This window comes from Sapajus apella, unplaced genomic scaffold (assembly GCF_009761245.1).
Source record: "Sapajus apella isolate SASKATOON/1434 unplaced genomic scaffold, GSC_monkey_1.0 scaffold53, whole genome shotgun sequence".
NCBI classification, from domain to species: Eukaryota; Metazoa; Chordata; class Mammalia; order Primates; family Cebidae; genus Sapajus; species Sapajus apella.
This window is the reverse complement of record NW_022436993.1, coordinates 14,971,859-14,992,125: the sequence shown is the minus strand read 5'-3', so window position 1 is coordinate 14,992,125 and position 20,267 is coordinate 14,971,859. Positions and strand designations below refer to the sequence as shown.

The 20,267-nt window shown below is 41.2% G+C and overlaps 1 protein-coding gene across 5 annotated transcripts in view; it reads left to right on the top strand.

The window, feature by feature from the left end:
• CAMK1D (calcium/calmodulin dependent protein kinase ID) overlaps positions 1-20,267 on the top strand; it is a 462,154-nt gene that overhangs the window by 291,164 nt on the left and 150,723 nt on the right. For all 5 annotated transcript variants that reach the window (XM_032244054.1, XM_032244053.1, XM_032244057.1 and 2 more), the window contains one exon: positions 14,311-14,385. In XM_032244054.1, the coding sequence (XP_032099945.1) occupies positions 14,311-14,385 (75 nt within the window). The remainder of the gene's footprint in view (positions 1-14,310; positions 14,386-20,267) is intronic.

Genomic DNA, 20,267 nt, shown 5'->3' with positions numbered 1-20,267 from the left:
GGAGGGGCTGCATCTAGTAAGAAGCTTCTTGCTGTGGGGGACTCTTTCTGCAGAGTCCCAGGGCAGAGCGGGGCATCACGTGGCTGGGAGGCTGAGTGTGCTCGTGCTGGCTTAGGTCTCCCTTCCTCTTGAAAAACTACCAGCACACTCCCATGATGACCCATTGATCCGCAAATGGATTAATCTATTCATAAGGGCAGAACCCTTGCAATTCAGCCACCTCTTAAAGACCCCACCTCCCTATACTGCCACATTAGCAATGGCATTTCAATGTGAGTTTTGGAGGAAACAAATATTCAAACCATAGCACAGAGATGTCCTTACTATGCACACTGATGAGATGATCAGAAAATAAAATATTTAACGACACGCATACAACGAACCACAAACATCCTCGTTAATTCTCAACATGTGGACGCTTGAAAGATATTTTCTTCCATTGGAGTGTGTCTGGTTTCCTGAAGTCTGAGTGTGACCTGAGCCGACCATGTGACAGCATTAATTACCGATGTGCAGAAATTAAAGAACACTCAATTCCACACCGTCATCTCTGAAGGTGGGCACTTTGGAGTGTCGAGGAATATTTTATAGTGTAAGTTCAATCCCCCAAGTCTGACAGTGAACTGATATTAGATGGTTGTTCAAAACAGACTTCCCTGTTTCTTTTTTCTTCGATTTTCATCTCATCTTTTTTCTTTTACAATTGGCTTCCCACTTTCAAAATAAAGGTTGCCGTATTCCAGTAGCTTTAGTGTGATGCCCAGGATCATTTTGGCCTGTGTCCCTGATGCTTCATTATCCAGTTTGAATAAAAGAGCCCTGGGCTCTCCAGTTTCAGTAGGTGCTATTCAGGGCACCTGTTGGCTTGGCATAGTTTTGGGTTCAAGTTTGAAATACGGACCTTCCATGTGAGTATCAGCACAGAGAAAGCACAGGACACTAGTGGTAAGAAAGAAGAAAGAAACAATACCTTTTCCCTGGATTCCAGTGCCTTATATTGGTTCCCTTTCACTTATGCTCATATAAATGCAAGTGTTCAGAGCTAGAAGCCTCGAAGATGCTTCCTGAATTCAAGCCCATCATCTTCAGTCTGGGGTACAGAGTATGTGAGAAAGCTGTAGGATACACCCCAGCAGTTCTATGTCATTAATACTATTTCATACAGAAATGGCTTCTAAATTTACGTTGTAAGCATCCACAGTGAACGTGAAACAAGCTTTCTGAGATTTCCCTTTCTAAGGTGACTTTGGGTGTGTGTATTCTCACATCAGTGAAGCTGGGAAATCCAAGATACAAGAATTCAGCTCTGTTCCAAGGCAGGTAAGCACCTTAGTATTTTCCAAGACCCCTGGTGCTTGTTCTCATGTTAAAATTGTCCATAGAAAGATATATTACCCTTTGACAAAAAGTGACCAAAAGGTTCAAAGAAGGAAATGACAGTATTTCTTTAAACGTGTTAGTGTTTCAAAGCCTTACTAATAAATACTAGAAGAAATATTACTAATACTACTTGGTAAGGAATATTAGTTGCTAATACTATTATACTTGCTAAGAAATGATATTTTTCATATTCTTATCCTGAGAGGGGTAAAGGGTTGGCCATATAGACTTAACTCTTTATTCTTAGGACACCCTGGATCTTACCTTTAAAATCAGACTTATTATCAAACAAATGTATTGAGCCTGCATAAATTACAAATGGACACCGAAGCCATGAAGTTACCAACTCTGAAGTATCTGAAGTTGAATCCTTTCCCATGACCCAAGGTTCTCAGTAATTTACTAATAAACTTGGCTGCACATTTGAATCACTGGAGAAACTATAAAGAACTTGTTATGCGCAAGCCATACCGCAGACCAATTAAATAATAATCTCCAAAAGTGGTCCAGCTGTTGGTATGTTTGGAAGTCCTCAGGTAATTCTAGCATGTATCTGAGCTTGAGACCCACTGTATTAGGCTGTTCTTGCATTGCTATAAAGAAATACCTGAGACTGGGTAATTTATAAGAAAGGAGTTTTAATTGGCTCACGGTTCTGCAGGCTGTACAGGAAGCATGGTGCTGGCCCCTGCTCAGCTTTTAGGGAGACCGCAGGAAACTTACACTCATGGTAGAAGGCAAAGGGGGAGCAGGCATATCACACGGCGAAAGCAGGAGCGAGAGAGAGTGGGTGGGGAGGTGCCACACACTTTTAAATGACCAGATTAGGCAGGAAGTCGCTGTTGCAAAGACAGCACCAAGCCATGAGGGATTCACCCCCATGACTCGAACACTGCCTTCCAGTCCCCACCTTCAAGCATTGAGGATTAAAATTCAAGATGAGATTTGAGCAAGAACAAATATCCAATCTATATCACCTATTCACTAGTAACTTCTCATGGATGCTAATAGAAATAGGAAGGAAATATAGTCAACTCTTAGAACCTTTTTCATTCTAGTATGTAGCTTTGGAACGTCTGTAGTCTGTAAGACTTTTGGAAGGCAAGAATTGTTCATTCATTCGTTCATTCATTCATTCTCCCATAAACATTCCTTGAGTGTTGGTATATGCCAGGCACTGGAATTTTTGCACTGAATTGGACCTAACTTATTTCTCCTTTGATCTAAAGACCACCAGGCCTCATCTGGACCTCTAGAGCCATTCTAGACAAGAGCAGATCACTTGGGTATTTCTTTGTTGGTCTAGGCGCTGTGGATGCTGACATGGGAGAAGGAAAAGCAAATCTTTTCTGTGTAAATGACTTCATGTCTCAAGAAATTCTGTTCTGTGTCCAGCTGACAAACTTGACTGTGCAGATGAAGAACTACTGAAGCGCAAATTGTAACCAGGCTTCTGTGTAGCAAGGACTATTCCAGAGAACAATGAATATGGGCTTAGAATCAAACTTCATGCTTCTTATATGTACCTTAATGCACATTGCCTCATTATAAGTTTAGATTCATTGATTGTTAGAGTTGGAAAAGACCTTGGAGACTTTCTGGTCTGGCTGGTTAATTTCTGGACAAGGAAACTGAGACCCAGGAAGGTGATGTGACCAGAATGTGGTCATATTGTCAGAAACAGAACCGGCTCATTGATGCCCCTCCTGTGGGACTGTTCTAGGCTCTAGCACTGTCTCCCTACACATGTGAGTGCTGGCTGTGCCCCCATACTGGGTACTTTGCATTGTACTAAGGAGACTTGGGGTGCTCTTAAGAAAATACCTTCAGGACCAGCCTGGGTAACATGGTAAAATCCTGTCTCTACAGAAAGATACCAGAATTAGCTGGGTCTGGTAGTGGCACATGCCTGTGGTCCCAGCTACTTGAAAGACCGAGGTGGGAGGATCACTTGAGCCCGGGAGGCAGAGGTTGTAGTGTGCTGAAACCACACCACTGCACTCCAGCCTGGGTGACAGAGGGAGAGACCCTGCATTTGTTTGTTTGTTTATAAGGATTCAAGGAAAAGCTCACTTCACAATGACTATCAACATGTAGTACTTAATCTTTAAAAAAACAACAACAAAAGTAGCCTACAGACTTCAGAGGTTAGTTGATTTAGGTACTGCAGTCTTAGCTCCTTAGTTGCCCACTGAGCCCCATCTTCTGGCATCAAAACAGGTGATTTGAAGCATAGGATTTTGAATTCTGGTCATTTCCTGAAGTGGCCTGTACTCTATAACACAAGATCTCTAAATATACAGTAATATGGTATGTGTGTGTGTGTGTGTGTGTGTGTGTGTGTGTATATGTATTACAGTAACGTTCATATACATGTGGATAGATTAATAACAAGATGACATATTTTGATGTTCATTTAACAAATAAGGAGATCAAATCCAAAAGTATTTAATGACTTCTCCAAAGTCTTGCAGTGAGATGTCTCAGAGCTAAGATACAAACTAATCTCGATTGCTTGTGCAGTTCCACTAATCAGTATGTATTTCTATTTGTGTGCACCTTTATGGATATATTTTGGTGAACTTGGTGTTAATGATTTTGACTGAGAACTTTTTTAAAATTGTACTTTAAGTTCTGGGGTACATGTGCAGAACATGCAGGTTTGTTACATAGGTATACACATGCCATGGTGGTTGGCTGCATCCATCACCCTGTCATCTATGTTAGGTATTTCTCCTAATGCTCTCCCTCTCCTAGCCCCCCACCCCACAACAGACCCCAGTGTGTGATGTTCCCCTCTCTGTGTCCATGTATTCTCATTGTTCAACACTCACTTATGAATGAGAACACACGGTGTTTGTTTTTCTGTTCTTGTGTTTGCTGAGAATGATGGTTTCCGCCTTTATCCATGTCCCTGCAAAGGACATGAACTCATCCTTTTTAATGGCTACATAGTTTTCCATGGTGTATATGTGCCCCATTTTCTTTGTCCAGTCTATCATTGATGGGCATTTGGGTTGGTTCCAAGTCTTTGCTGTTGTGAATAGTGCTGCAGTAAACATACGTGTGCATGTGTCTTTATAATAGAACAATTTATAATTCTTTAGGTTTATACCCAGTAATGGGATTGCTGGGTTAAATGGTATTTCTAGTTCTAGATCCTTGAGGTATCGCCACACTGTCTTCCACAATGGTTGAACTAATTTACACTCCCACCAACAGTGTAAAAGCGTTACTGTTTCTCTACATCCTCTCCAGCATCTATTGTCTCCTGATTTTTTACTGTTTGCCATTCTAACTGGTGTGAGATGGTATCTCAATTGGGGTTTTAATTTACATAATGACCTGTGATGATGAGCTTTTTTTCATATGTTTGTTGGCTGCATAAATGTCTCCTTTTGAGAAGTGTCTGTTCATATCCTTTGCCTACTTTTTAATGGGGTTGTTTTTTTCTTGTAAATTTGTTTAAGTTCTTTGTATATTCTGGATATTTGCCGTTTGTCAGATGGGTAGATTGCAAACGTTTTCTCCCATCCTGTAGGTTGCCTGATCACTCTGGTGGTAGTTTCTTTTGCTGTGCAGAAGCTCTTTGGTTTAATTAGATCCCATTTGTCTATTTCGGCTTTTGTTGCCATTGCTTTTGGTGTTTTAATCATGAAGTCTTTGCCCATGCCTATGTCTTAAATGGTATTGCCTAGGTTTTCTTCTAGGGTTTTTATGGTTTTAGGTCTTAAACGTTTAAATCTTTAATCCATCTTGAGTTAATTTTTGTATAAGGTGTAAGGAAGGGATCCAGTTTCAGCTTTCTGCATATGACTAGCCAGTTTTCCCAACACTGTTTATTAAATAGGAAATCCTTTCCCCATTGCTTGTTGTCAGGTTTGTCAAAGATCAGATGGTTGTAGGTGTGTGGTATTATATCTGAGTCCTCTGTTCTGTTCCATTGGTCTATATATCCGTTTTGGTACCAGTACCATGCTGTTTTTGTTACTGTAACCTTGTAGTATAGTTTGAAGTCAGGTAGCATGATGCCTCCAGCTTTGTTTTTATTTTTGTTTTTTTGTTTGCTTAGAGTTGTCTTGGCTATGGGGGGTCTTTTTTGGTTCCACATTAAATTTATGTTTTTTTTCCAATTCTGTGAAGAAAGTCAGTGGTAGCTTGATGGGGATAGCATTGAATCTGTAGATTACTTTGGGTAGTATGGCCATTTTCACGATATTGATTCTTCCTAACCATGAGCATGGAATGTTTTTTCCATTTGTTTGTGTCATCTCTTATTTCCTTGAGCAGTCATTTTTAGTTCTCCTTGAAGAGGTCCTTCACATCCCTTGTTAGCTGTATTCCTAGGTATTTAATTATCTTTGTAGCAGTTGTGAATGGGAGTTCAATCATGATTTGACTCTGTTTGCCTGTTATTGGTGTATAGGAATGCTTGTGATTTTTGCACATTGGTTTTGTATCCTGAGACTTTGCTGAAGTTGCTTATCAGCTTAAGGAGATTTTAGGCTGAGACGATGGGGCCTTCTAAATATACAACCATGTTGTCTGCAAATAGAGACAATTTGACTTCCTCTTTATCTATTTGAATACTCTGTATTTCTTTCTCCTGCCTGATTGCCCTGGCCAGAACTTCCAATACTATGTTGAATAGGAGTGGTGAGAGAGGGCATCCTTGTCTTGTGCTGATTTTCAAAGGGAATGCTTCCCCTTGTGATAAGGCAGAGGGTCTAATAGAGCTGATTAACACAGTGTGCTTACAGATGGCAAAACTGAAGGAGCACCCTGTAATCCATGGCCACTGGGGCTTCAGGAGCTGTCAGCATTCACCCCTAGACACTGCTGTGGGGTCAGAGGCCCACAGTGTGCCTGTCTGCATGCTCCCCTAGGTGTTTGAATAGCTGGGCACTGAGGAAGAGCGCCACTCCCCCGTCACACGCCCTGCAAGTGGCATAAGGGAACTTTTCACATTTCACAAGTAACAAGTGACTTGTAAGCCATGCAGTTGTTTGAACTTTCTCCTACAGGGAGCCAGTGCTGGATTTCAAGCTAAGAAGTTTGGTCAGTTCTATATTTTGGAAAGATCACTCAGGAGACGGCATGGAAAACAGATGGGAAGACAGTGAGACCAGAGGGAAGTGGGGAGAACAATTAAGTGGTTATAAATTGCTAGTGATCATCTGTGAGATGGGAAAATAATGCCTACTTTATAAGGCTGTTGGAGAATGAAGTAATACCTGTGAATGTGCCTGTTTATTAAAATGAAAGCTATTATTTTTAATACTACCTGGCCAATATTTCAAAGCTATTGCTGTTCTTGTGACTGACAGTATCCCAATTTTCTCAGCATTTTTCTCACACTGCTTATAATGTGAGAAAACAAGAATTTGACTCTAGGAAGGAGGAAATGATTTTATTTTTAATTTTTAAGAAGCATAATCGTTTACTTAGACAAATAGGAATGTCTGCCAAGACATCAGAATATTCTTCATTTATTTTTGAGGCAATTCCGTGCCAGGGAACCACCGCCTCCCTTTTTGTGTGAATAAAATTTCAATGTTCTGGGCTGCTTAGAGTGACAGTGGTGGGTGGTGACAGGCCTGGTCCTCTATGGCCTTTGCCTGCATAGAGAGGCCTTTCTCATACTAGCCTGTGAATCCGGAAGTGCCTGAAAAAAAGGACCGGAAGCTGGCTGCGGCTCATTGACATAACCTCCTCCACCTTGTACGTTGCAGGGCGATTTGTGTCTCGCCACCTCCACTCATCCTCTCTCTCTCTTTTTTTTTTTTTTTTTTGATGAGAGAGAGCCTCGCTCTGTTGCCAGGCCCCAGGCTGGAGTACAGTGATGCGATCTCGGCTCACTGCAAACTCCGCCTCGCGGGTTCAAGCAATTCTCCTGCCTCAGCCTCCAGAGTAGCTGAGACTACAGGTGTGCGCCACCACGCCTGGCTAATTTTTGTATTTTTAGTAGAGACGGGGTTTCACCATGTCGGCCAGGATGGTCTCGATCTCTTGGCGTTGTGATCCGCCCACCTCAGCCTCCCAAAGTGCTGGGATTACAGGCGTGAGCCACCGCGCCCGGCCTCATCCTCTCTTATAATCACCTTGATTCTTGTCTCTCCCTTCTGATTATATTTTCTTCCATCCCTTGTCTTCATTTGGCATCCATAACCTAAGTAGGTCAATGCCCATTTCTAGAGAATGGCAGTACCAAGGAAGGGGATTTTGTGGTCTTTTCCTTCCTCTGAATACCTCCTAATTGCTGCCCTGGATGCCCTGCAGATCAGTAAAATGATAGAATGAGAAAAAATGAGAAATGCTGAACGAATGTTTTTTCTCCTCTGCTCTTCTCTTTTGTGCTTTGCTTTTTCTTTTTTTAAATTTTCCTCATTTGCCATGGAGTTAAAAATGTGTGGATCCTTGAACTGGGGAGCATTAGGCTAGAGGGAAAGATGTTAGTCTCACTTCACAGAATCATGTGCAGTCAGTAGCAGGCTGACCCTCTGGATCCTGATGTTCCCTTACAAAGCTTGGGGGCTTTGTAATGGGGCTTACTTATATATTCAGTATCAGTTATTTATTTACTTTTTACATGAATTAATTTAAAAAAAAATTTTTCTGGAGTTTTCTTGCTTGGCTGTCAGTTACCATGTGAGCAGAAGTCTGCTTCAATGCCCATGTGCTGTTTTCCCTGTCAACTTTACTCTCTCTGCCTCGACCCACTTCCATTTATCCACTTCTCTGCATTATTGGAGATTTTGGAGGCTTTCTCATAGGTTGCCATATAAACCATTACCCTCTGTATATAGATGTGTCAGCTCATGCTTGCTTTGGGCCTGGTAAATGATAAGTGATGAAAATTACATTGAGGTTCTTCTTATAACCTGAAATTACTTTCAGTGACATTATTATGGCTTTGAATTATGCACATTTCGGGACAGTTCGCTGTCTGAGAGTGAACATCCCTTATGTATGAAGAGCCTCTTGGCCATGCTTTGGAAACACTGAGCATTGACCTGCTGGGATGTCACTGTGCAAGTTGGCAGAATCTCCATTCTCCATTTGCCTGTAACTGACATCTCTGCCTCTTCCCTCTGTTCACTTGAGGGAAGGAGAGGCTCTTTCTAATTACTCCTGGACTTCTCCCTGTTCCTTCTGCTTTTCAACATCTCTCTTTCTGATTGAGTTTGACCCACTGGGATTTCAGCTGCTGGGATGTGTACAACCAAGTGTCTTGAGTCCATCCACTGGATTCAAGATAATTAAGCAAATCTCTGCACCCACAGAAGTGCATATTGTATTGTTAATGATGGCATTAATACCTTGACTTTAGGTTTATAATTTTATAGAAATAACTGAATTTAGATGAGCTCTTGGATATTCTCATAATAGAAGTTAATATGAAGTTATAGTGTAAAAGTTATTGCTTTAACATGGGCTTGGGAGTGTGAATAAACTTAGATTGAATCTCCACAATGACAGTTATGAGTTCTGTGATCTTGGAATACCTAGCCTTATGGGATCCTAGTGTCCTTCTTCATTTTCTCCTCTTTTAAAAATTTGGCAAAATAATGCCTCCTTCATAGGCTGGTTGTTAATAGTAAGTGAAATAATTAAAAATAGTATAGTTTAACACATTGTTAACAATACATGGTCTAATAAAACAGCTATGGAAGCAAGGCCCAACAAAAGTTACAAAATTAGCTCATGACTAGGTTTAGATTTTTGATATCCCAGGGGACTGAGGAAACTGCACTTATCACAGAAGAGTCACAGCTGAAATGTTTGAGAAAACAATGTAAGCGAGGTTGTCAAAATTCCCAAACATGTAAATTGCGGAAGATGAGAGCTGTAGACTGGAAAGCTTGACTTCGATGCACAGCAAAATTCTGGAACAGAAAATTAAGCAGATGGTTTGTGATCATTTAGTAAAGACTGTAGTGGTTGCTAGGAGCTAACATGGGTTTACTAAGAACAAATCTTCCCAAACATCCCATTTCCCTTTTAAATAGTATTATGTGGTGTGTAGAGCTGAGGAATTCTACTTCTGCAAAGCATCTAATTGTTTCCTTATGGGTAGAATGGTAAAACACAGGCTAGACGATAGGACTGCCAGGTTTGCAGCTAGACAGCAATGGAAGCCAGCTGATTAATGGCATGGTTATCTTGATGGGGGTCTCTGTTGGAATACCGTGGAGCTCTGACATGTAACCTTGCATTTAAAATTTTAATTAGGAATTTGAATGAAGACACATGGGATGGATATGTACCAAGTACACAGATGGCCCAAAGTTGGGAGGGATAATGAGAACAATAGATGAGGAAATCAAGATTCACCACACCGCTGATCATCGAAACGCTGCATGGGATCTGTAATGACTGGACTTAATGAAGCTAAAGGTGAAGGCATTAAGCTCTCACAATATCAACCCGAGTAAGAAATGAGATTGTGTTTGGGAGACGTTCAAATTAAAATGATCTGGTGGTTTAATTGGCCCAAAACTTGATACTCACCAATTAACTATGTGCCATGCTCTTCTTTTGGCACTGGGGTGACAGTAGTGGAACAGTCAGAAATCTCTACCTGTGTGGGGTTTATATTCTTTATATGCCAGTGGTTAGGCAGTGGCTAAAAACTACAGCAGTGGATTTGTTAGGTTTTATTATGTAGAAGTTATGTAGAAGTCTAACATATGGTTAGTAGTTCTCCTTTACTATTTAATACCATATACATGATACCGTATTTTACCCCGGGATCAGTGTTTCCAGAGTCTGGACGAGTGAGTGATGATAGAGCAGTGAGAGGAATGTGAACCATATTGTAGGAAGATTGGTCAGCAATGAGAAGACTAAGCAGAGGCATTATATCCCTCAAACCTGTGCAGGATACATGGGAAGAAGGTGTAAGCTAGTTCTCTGTTGGTCCAGGGACTCATTACTAGTTACCAGGGGGCTGATTTCTGGTTAATGAAGACAGACAACCTGAGAAGCGTTCTAGCTCTCACCTGCATGAGCACCAGGAGGGCTGAGGCTGCCTTTCTGGTGTCTTGTTCTTCTGCTAAATTCAGAGTACCTGGGACTGTGCCTGGTACCTGGCAGGCATCCAACAGATGTTTGTTGAATGAATAATGAAACTCTGAAATTTAGCAATACTTGGGATGTACTTAAACTGAAAAAAACATTCACCGTATGTACTTAAACTGAGAAAAAGCATTCATACCGTTCGGATGTAGCTGTGTGCCCTGCATTTTCTCCGGCCACTCTTCATATTATCCCATTCCTCCTGTTTCCCCAGAAATCTAGGCTCTTAATTAACTCTCGGATGAACTTGACTGAAAGAAAATGTTTGTGACCATGTGATTGATTCCAGTGGCAAATTTAGCATGAAGTGAGCCTTTGCATGGAATAAGTCCTCAGTTAGTGTTTGTGCCGTAGTCCTAAAGGCATGGGTGGTCATATGGCATTTTTTGAAAATAACTCATGCACTAAAATAATGTTAAAACTTTACGTTCCGCTTTTGCATATTGTAAGGAATGTGAGGGTGGAATAAAGTACCTGAGAACAGATGTGGGAGGCCAGAATAATTTTTTTTTACTGTGTTGAACAGCTCCAAGTTAATTAAACCACTTTTCTTAAGAGATATGAAGAGGCCATTTTAGGATTTATTTGAAATTTCTCAAGTGTGCTTATTCAAACATTACTCACTCCAGCCCAGCTCCCATCATCCTCTTGAGGCCTTCGCCATAACTCTGACCCATTCGGGGCTCTGGTTTCTCACAGCTTAAAGGCAATTCTACAGGATTTAGCATTTGATTCTTTTCTAATTTCTTCCTGAGTTTATCTGCTTAGGTGATAAACTTCCTGATGGCAAAACTTTGTTTTTTATTTTTCTTACCTTCTTCCAGAAACTTAGCAGAAACTCAGGAAATGACAATTGCTTGCTCGCCTGATTGGCTGATGGAGAGATATTAATAGTTAAGGTGTCTTTCCAGCCGCTGTGAGACTGACATTTGGGATTGTTCCTGCTGTGTGCAACACTTCTCTGGAATGCTGCAATAGATTAAACTCAATTTCAAGCTAGCGCTCATGTAAGACATGGCAGGTTAAATAGGCTTTAATGTCTCTATCCCATGTATCAAAGGAGGGGACTGTAGGTCTAATTTATTGGGGTCCACTACATTGGCTAGGCAAGTGCTTTGTACAGAGTTGATTCTTTGCATATCGTGGAATCTGAATTAATGACTGAACTCTGGGGCTCAGACAGCCTTCTTGACTCAACCTCGAAGGCAAGCTAGGGCTGCTGTTGCCAATCTCTAAACCCAGTTTAGAGATTGAGTGATTTATGTAAGCAGAGTGATTGGATTTAGTACATGAAAATACAGTGTGCCCGGTTACATCTGAATGTCCGCTAAACAACCATGCAATACTTGGGATGTACTTAAACTGAAAAAGCATTCAGCATTTTGCTGCCGTTCAGATGTAGCTGTGTGCCCTGCATTTTCTCTGGCCACTCTTCATATTATCCCATTCCTTCTATTTCCCCAGAACTCTAGGCTCTTAATTAACTCTCAAATGAACTTGACTGAAAGAAAACGTTCATGACCATGTGGTTGATTCCAATGGTAAATTAAAACAATTTTTCCAAAAAGGGAAAATCTATATGATGTCTACTTTTGTGGGCTGCTTCTTTCAGGTATATCTAATCACGATAATGCCATGATTTGTAGGATCTTGGTAATCTCAAGTTAAGCTCTTTGGTTTCCTTGCTGGCATCGTTTATTTGGTTCATGTCTTGCTCAGGCTGTGCAGAAACCATGGCTGACAAATAATTAGATTCTATTCTTTGGAATCGGGTGGAATGTGAACTTAGTATAACCTATTGTTTTAGCTCCTGCAAAACAACTGCATTAACTACTGCAAGCTGTAGAATTCAAAGGAAGGCCTTACCAGTCTTTGCTAATGATCTTGTTCTCTTTCATCTCAAAAAGAAGATAATATTCTTGTTTGTTTTCCACCTTATAAACCTCTCTTTGTAGGGAAGACATCACACACTTAGGAAAATGGTTTCCGTTTTCGTAACTAAATAAGGCTTCTGGCTGCTTACTGGCAGCAGCCTTTCAATATCATTCATTCATTCAGCAAGTGTTATTAAGCGGATCTGTGCGAGGCACCAGGAGCAAATGTGTGAATAATGTAGTTCTTGCTTTCAGGAGGTTCACAAGAATCTGCATGTTATGTGCTTGTCTTTAAATGGTTCAGCAGTCATTTCGATGAGAGGCTTATGGTAAGAGCTAATTATCTCCTTGAGTAATGAAATAATTTTTTTCTCTCAAATGCTTTAAATAATATCAAGCCTTACATTCTGAGCAGAAACTGCTCTTAATGGATAGTGCCAAGGGCTAGGACTCAGCTGTTTCCTTCTGCCCTGGTTCTTTAGAACTTGGTTATTCACAGTGGTGTCTGCAGATCAGCAGCACCAGTATCTCCGGGACCTGGTTGGAAATGCAGCCTCCCAGGCCCCAGCCAAACCCGCTGATTCAAGGCCTGCCGTGCAGCCAGATCCCCAGATGATTCATTTGCTCCTTGAAGTTTGAGCAGCACTGGTCCAATACAGTATTTCTCAAGGTCTAGTTAGCACGTGTAGATCATCTGAGCATCTTATTAAAATACTGATTCCTGGGCTCTGCCCTCGACTTGTATACTCTGTGCTTGTCATGGGGCCTGAGAATTTGAATTTCTCCTAAGCTCTTTGGAGATGCTGGTGCTGCCCCTGTGAGAACCACACTTTGAGTAGCACTGATTTTGCTTGGGAAGCTGAAGTGACATTTGGTAGTGGGGTGGGGTGGGGGGATATGAACCCCAATGAGGGAGTCAGGTTGGTTTTTTTGTTTTTTTGTTTTGAGACAGAGTCTCGCTGTGTCACCCAGGCTGGAGTGCAGTGGCACAATCTCGGCTCACAGCAACCTCTGCCTCCCGGGTTCAGGCGATTCTCCTGCCTCAGCCTCCCATGTAGCTGGGACTACAGGCACGCCCAGCTAAAACTATATATATATATGTATTTTTTTTGAGACAGAGTCTTGCTCTGTTGCCAGGCTAGAGTGTAGTGGTACAATCTTGGCTCACTGCAACCTCCACCTCCCGGGTTCAAGCGAGTCTTCTGCCTCAGCCTCCCAGGTAGCTGAGGCTACAGGCGCACACCACCAGACCTAGCTATTTTTTTTTATTTTTTTTTTTTTTTTTAGTAGAGATGGGGTTTCACCATGTTGGCCAGGATGGACTCGATCTCTTGACCTTGTGATTTGCTCACCCTGGCCTCCCAAAGTGCTGGGATTATAGGCGTGAGCCACTGTGCCTGGCCTTTTTTGGTATTTTTGGTAGAGATGGGGTTTCACCCTGTTAGCCAGGATGGTCCCAGTATCCTGACCTTGTGAACATGTCAGAGAAACATTCCCTGGAACATATATATTCTCCAGTGTCCCACCACGTCTCCCTTCTCCCTGGAACATAGGCCTATCATCGGGGACAGATTTTCGTAGAATTAAGTGGTCAGGCGAATCTGTGACGGCCACTGGGAGACAACAGAAGAGGGAACAGTTCTGCCCAGCAGCCCGGCGTCTGAGTTGGGCCCTGTCAGATAATAGGATGTGGGCAGATTGGGCCCATTTCTGGGATTCACAGGAAGCATCAATAGTTAATCCACTGTTGCTAAACTGTAGGGTATTGGGGCTTAGGAACGAAGAGGAGTGGAGATCCGGGAAGGACTATTAGCAAATGGGTCTGGAACAAGTCTGGGGACAAGATTGTGAAGTGTGAAATGTTTTTGTTCAGGAGTTTTGGATTCTGTTTTGTAACTTGTTGCTACAATGCTGTCTGTTTTAAAAAGTTTTCCTTTCTGATTAAACTTACTGTTTTGTGTGTCTATTTCTTTTTCAGAATTAAGCATGAAAACATTGTCGCCCTGGAAGACATTTATGAAAGCCCAAATCACTTGTACCTGGTCATGCAGCTGTAAGTACCTCGTTTGATTGATGAGTTTTGAACCAACTTGCAAACTCCAAGATTTAAAGAGGCCAGGTGGGAAAAGAAACTATTTTAGTGGGCCAGATAAGGCAGGAGGGAGCTGGGAGGCCTGTGGGATACTAGAGAAGCCTGTATCCAGCCGAAGACAGTGGGCTGCATGCAGGAGGCTCCAGGACTCACTTGAACCAGTCTGCAGCTGCTGGGCTAGACTGAAAACCTAGAGCTTGACAGTGAATTTGACGTTCCTGCTATGGGGAGTCTGTATTGCTTTCTGATATGCCAGGGCCAAATGTGGCTGCCTGAAGACACTTCAGTGGGCCCACTGTGAGGTACACTTTGCTCCCATCTCTAGGAGAAACTCCCACCCTTGTCTTCCTTTCCAGGGATGCCGGGGGAGGGAAGCAGATGGTAACTGCCTGTTCCCATCCCCTCCCTTGTACTCTTCCTTTGACAGAGAAGAGCGCATGTGATTGAAATGGGAATTCATGCCAGACATAAGAGAATAATAATTGGCGTCAGACCATGGCATTATCCCCTCATTAGGTTATTTTTGCATTCCATTAACACTGGAGATTACCAAGGAGGGAAGAAATCAGAAAGCCAGATATTCAAATAGAGACTTTACTTGCATGCGTTTTTACAAATTTAAGCTGAAATTGGCCTCCCTGCCTGCATAAATGCTTTACTCTAACTGGTATGATTCCCGGGAATATCCCAGGGCTGCATTTAGTAGAATTAACTGATAGAAACTGTGTCGGAATATTATGCTTTAACCATTGCTGAATAAATAAATGCTGGAATATTAAATGATTAATGACAGAGGAGAGTTTTGTGGAAGATCAGAATATAGACAATTTCGTGATCTATTAATGATTTTCAGACTTTGGATTGTCAAGCGTATGTAGAATGGATGATTGGGCTAACAATTTATTTTCCATAGATTCTTCTTTTCCTTATGAATGTTTAAACAACACATTAACTTGGGGTCTTGTTAGGATGCAAATCAATGTTCATCAATGCATTTCGTTATCCTTTCATTATCTTCAAAATATTATTTGTAGGTTATGATATTTTTGTATAAGTATTTTAAAGCTATCCGTGCCAGAAGCATATGTGTATTTCTGTCTGTCAAATGGCAGTTCTAGGTCATGACTGGCAGTTTTAGAGATTTGTATGTTACAGCCAGCCATGATATAAGCCAAAGGTTTTTGACTGCTTGGTTCCACATTGACTCTCGAGTACCTAAGTGTAATCTTTTCTAGATCCTTGTTCTTCTGTTTGCATTATAATTTGCCATATTTCTGGTGTTTCTTGGAGAGCACTAGTTCTCCCCAGATTTGGAAACACTCCCTAGACGTCCGTGTGACTTTGTTTTATGTGAAGCCTGCTCTGTCAGGATGCCAGCGCATCCCTTTCTTGTCAAATACTGTTGCCTAATTGGAAGATGATGAGATTTCAGTGGCGGGCAAAAGCCCCGCACAATGTTAGCCATGTATTTCAATGTGTGCTTTTTCTTACAGTAATGCAAAAATGAATACTCAAATCCAAAGCTACGTGGATCTACTTGTTTAAGTTTTGTGTTTATGGAACTATAACCAAACATCAGTCAAAGCACCCCAAATGTGTAACTCGCAGCTCTGCCCCTTACTAGCTGGGTGAATTGGGGCAAATAACTGGGTTTCTCTGAGTAGCAGTTTCCATAGTGGGAAAAATGGGGGTAATAATAATGTTCACATTAGAGGGTTACAGTGAGTGGTGAAGGGGAAAGTGTGGGAAGTCATCTCACAACAGTCAGTCTTGGGTACACGTGGTTTCTCTATGGATACCTGTATCGTTTCACCCCTTTGGCCCTACAGGTGATCTTTAATTTTATGAGGTGAAGTTCAAGTAGATTTAGAATTTGCCTTTCTAAGCGACTTGGGATTGTATACTACCAACAAAAGTTACTGCAAAAATGGCTTGGCATAAAAACATATAAAAATGTCTGGAACAAAACCAACCTCAGAACAAAGCCTGGAAGTCATATGAGGGCACTGCTATCCCTGCCCCTCTGTGAGTTTTTCTGTCAAGGAATTCATCCCTCTTTTGTGTTACAAAAAAAAACCTCATTGGCCCGGCACAGTGGCTCACGCTTGTAATCCCAGCGCTTTGGGAAGCTTAGGCAGGTGGATCATTTTAAATCAGGAGTTCAAGATCAGCCTAGCCAACACGGTGAAACCCTGTCTCTACTAAGAATATAAAAATTAGCCGGGTGTGGTGGCAGGTGCTTGTAGTAGCAGCTACTCAGGAGGCTGAGGCAAGAGAATCTTTTTGAGCCCAGGAGGCAGAGGTTGCAGTGAGCTGAGATCATGCCATTGCACTCCAACCTGGGTGGCAGGGCAAGACTCCATCTCAAAACAAAACAAAACAAAAAACGAAAAAGCCTATCTCATTAGTATGGACCACACTCATTAAGAATTTTTAGTAATTCAGAGAGGAACTAGGGTGGGATTAACCTTGTGTGAGATTTGTCAGGCAAATTCATCACAAAATCCAGTTTAGAGGCAATGAATGTTTGAATTACCTAAGGACAAAAACTATGTATGCGCAACAGTAAGCAGTTCAGAAGCTCTGTTTACACAAAAAATTAGATATGCTAATTTTTAAAATGTTAAATTATATTGATTCTTTTTCCATTGGTTCTCATTACTTTATAAAATCAACTTCATTGAGGTATCATTTACATACAAGTTACTGTATCCATTTAAATGGACAATTCCGTGATGAACGTGAGAGAATCATACCCGTAAAGCCACCTCCACAGTCAAGAGAGAAAATTTCCATGTCACTGAAGACTCCTTGAGCCCCTTGGAAGTTTCTTCCTCGTTCATGACCCTAGTCAACCAGTAACCTACTTTACTTACTAGAAATTTTTTTTTTTTTTTTTTGAGATGGAGTCTCACTCTGCCGCTCAGGCTGGAGTGCAGTGGCGCCATCTCAGCTCACTGCAACCTCCGCCTCCTGGGATCACTGAGAATCAAGTGATTCTCCTGCCTCAGCTTCCTGAGTAGCTGGGATTACAGGCATGTGCCACCACACCTGGCTAGTTTTTGTATTTTTAGTAGAGACAGGGTTTCACTGTGTTGGCCAGGCTGGTCTCAAACTCCTGACCTTATTATCCGCCCACCTTGGCCTCCCAAAGTGCTGAGATTACAGGCATGAGCCGCCACGCCTGGCCAAGATTATTTTATATTGTATAAAACATCATATAAATTGACTCATGTACCATTTTGTGTCTGGCTTATTTCACTCATTATTTTGACATTCATCCATGTAGCATGTCTCAGTGGTTCGTTCCTTTTTATTGCTGGGTAGTATTCCAAAGTTATGGATATTTCACATTTTTTAAACTTTTGTATTTATAAATACTTGAGTGGTTTCCAATTTGGGAGCTCTCATAAATGAAGTTGCTGTAGACATTCACGTACAGGTCTTTGCATGCATGTTTGAGTGAAGATCTAGGAGGAGAATGAGTGGGTTAAATGGTAGATGTTGTGTTCAACTTTTTAATGAACTGCCTAACAGTTTTCCAAAGTGGTTGTACCATTTTACATCTTTTTGCCCAGCAGCATATGGCAATTCCTGTTGCTCTACATTCTTGCTAGCCCTTGAGATTTTCACTTTTAGCCATTCTGATGGGTGTTTGGTAATATCATAGGGTGGTTTTAATTTGCATTTCTTAATGATGAATCACGTTGATCATCTTTTTATGCCCTGATTGGCCACGTGTATGTCTTCTTTTATAAAGTGTCTGTTCAGATCTTTTGCTCAATCTTTACTGGATTGTCATCACATTATTGGGTGGCAGGTGTTCCTTATATCGTCCATACTTTGTCAGATACATGTGATGTGAATATTTTCTTCCATTTTGTAGCTTGCTTTGGTTTTTTAATGATGCCTTTTAAAAAATTATTGAAATGTAATTTATGTACCATGCAATTCACCCATAAGGTGTACAATGAAAGATTTTGTTTATAGTCACAAGGTTATGCAGCCATCACTACCACCTAATTTTAGGACTTTCCGTCTCTGTGAAAGAAACCCTATACTCATTAGCGGTCACCCTCAATCCCTCCCTCTCTCAGACCCTAGCAACTGCTTATTTTTGGTCCCTATAGATTTGCCTGTTTTAGACTTTACGTATGAATGGGATTATACAACATGTGATCTTTTGCGACTGGATTCTCTCTCTCAGCTTCTCATTACTTTATAAAAAATCAACTTTATTGGGGTATCATTTACATACAAGTTACTGTATCCATTTAAATGGACAATTCGGTGATGAACGTGAGAGAATTTTTGCAAGGTTAATCCATATTGTAGCATGTATCAGTGCCTCATTCCTTTTTATTGCCAAATAATATTATATAGCTCTATCACATTTTGTTTATCTGTTTTTCAGTTGATAGACATTCAGGTTGTCTCACTCTTTGGCCAATGTGAGTAATGATCAGGCATTTTCATGTACAGGTTGTTTTGTGGACTTGCTTTCATTTCCCTTGGGTGTATACTTAGGATTGAAATTGCTGGGTCAAATGGTAGCTCTTTTTAAATTTTTTTTTTTTTTTTAACATTCTGAGGAATCACCAAACTGTTTTCCCAAATGACTGTACCATTTTACAGTCCCATGAGCAACCTGCGGGGATTCCAACTTCTCTACATCCTAACTGACACTTACTCTCTATCTTTTTTATGATAGCCATCCTGTGGGTGTGAAGTGGCACCTTGAGATTTCAGTTTGTATTTTTCTGACAACGAACAATTTTGAACATCTTTTCCCATGTTAGCCACTTATATACCTTCTTTGGAGAGACAGAGAGAGAGGTATTCAAATCCTTTTTTAAAAATTGATTTATTTGTCTTTGTTCTAAGACTGCCTTATATATTTTATATACAAGTCTCTTATCAGACATATGATTTGCAAATGTTTTCCCCTATTCTGTAGATTGTCTTCGTACTTTCTTGACAGGATCCTTTACAGCAGAAAAGTTTTTTTTTAACTTTGTGGTAGTCTGGTTTATTTTTCTTTTGTTGCTTATGTTTTTGGTGTTATACTAAGACACTATCACCTAATTCTTAATGGTACCTTTTGATTAAGGAAAGCTTTAGTGGTGATAAAGTTCTGTTTTTGGCCGGGCGCAGTGGCTCACGCCTGTAATCCCAGTACTTTGGGAGGCTGAGGCGGGTGGATCACGAGATCAAGAGATCGAGACCATCCTGGTCAGCATGGTGAAACCCCGTCTCTACTAAAAAATACAAAAAATTAGCTGGGCATGGTGGCTTGTGCCTGTAATCCAGGCTACTCAGGAGGCTGAGACAGGAGAATTGCCTGAACCCAGGAGGCGGAGGTTGCAGTGAGCCGAGATCGCGCCATTGCACTCCAGCCTGGGAAACAAGAGCGAAACTCCGCCGCAAAAAAAAAAAAAAAAAAAAAAAAGTTCTGTTTTTTTTGTTTGTTTGTTTGTTTTTAGTGGTGATAATGTTCATTTTTTTTAAAATGATTTGTGCTTTTTCTGTCCTGTGTTAGAAGTCTTTGCCTATGCAAATAATTTTTTCCTCTGGACGTTGGACATTACATAATTTTAGCTTTTCCTTCCCTCCTTGCCTTTGCCTTTGCCTTTCTTTTTTCTTTCTTTTCTGACAATGTCTTGCTCTTTCGCCCACGCTGGAGTGCAGTAGCACAATCTCGGCTCACTGCAACCTCCGCCTCATTGCGTTCAAGTGATTCTCCTGCCTCAGCTTCCCAAGTACCTAAAGTAGCTGTGATCATAGGCACGCACCACCATGCCCACTAATTTTTTTTTTTTTTTTTTTTTTTTTTTTTTTTTTGT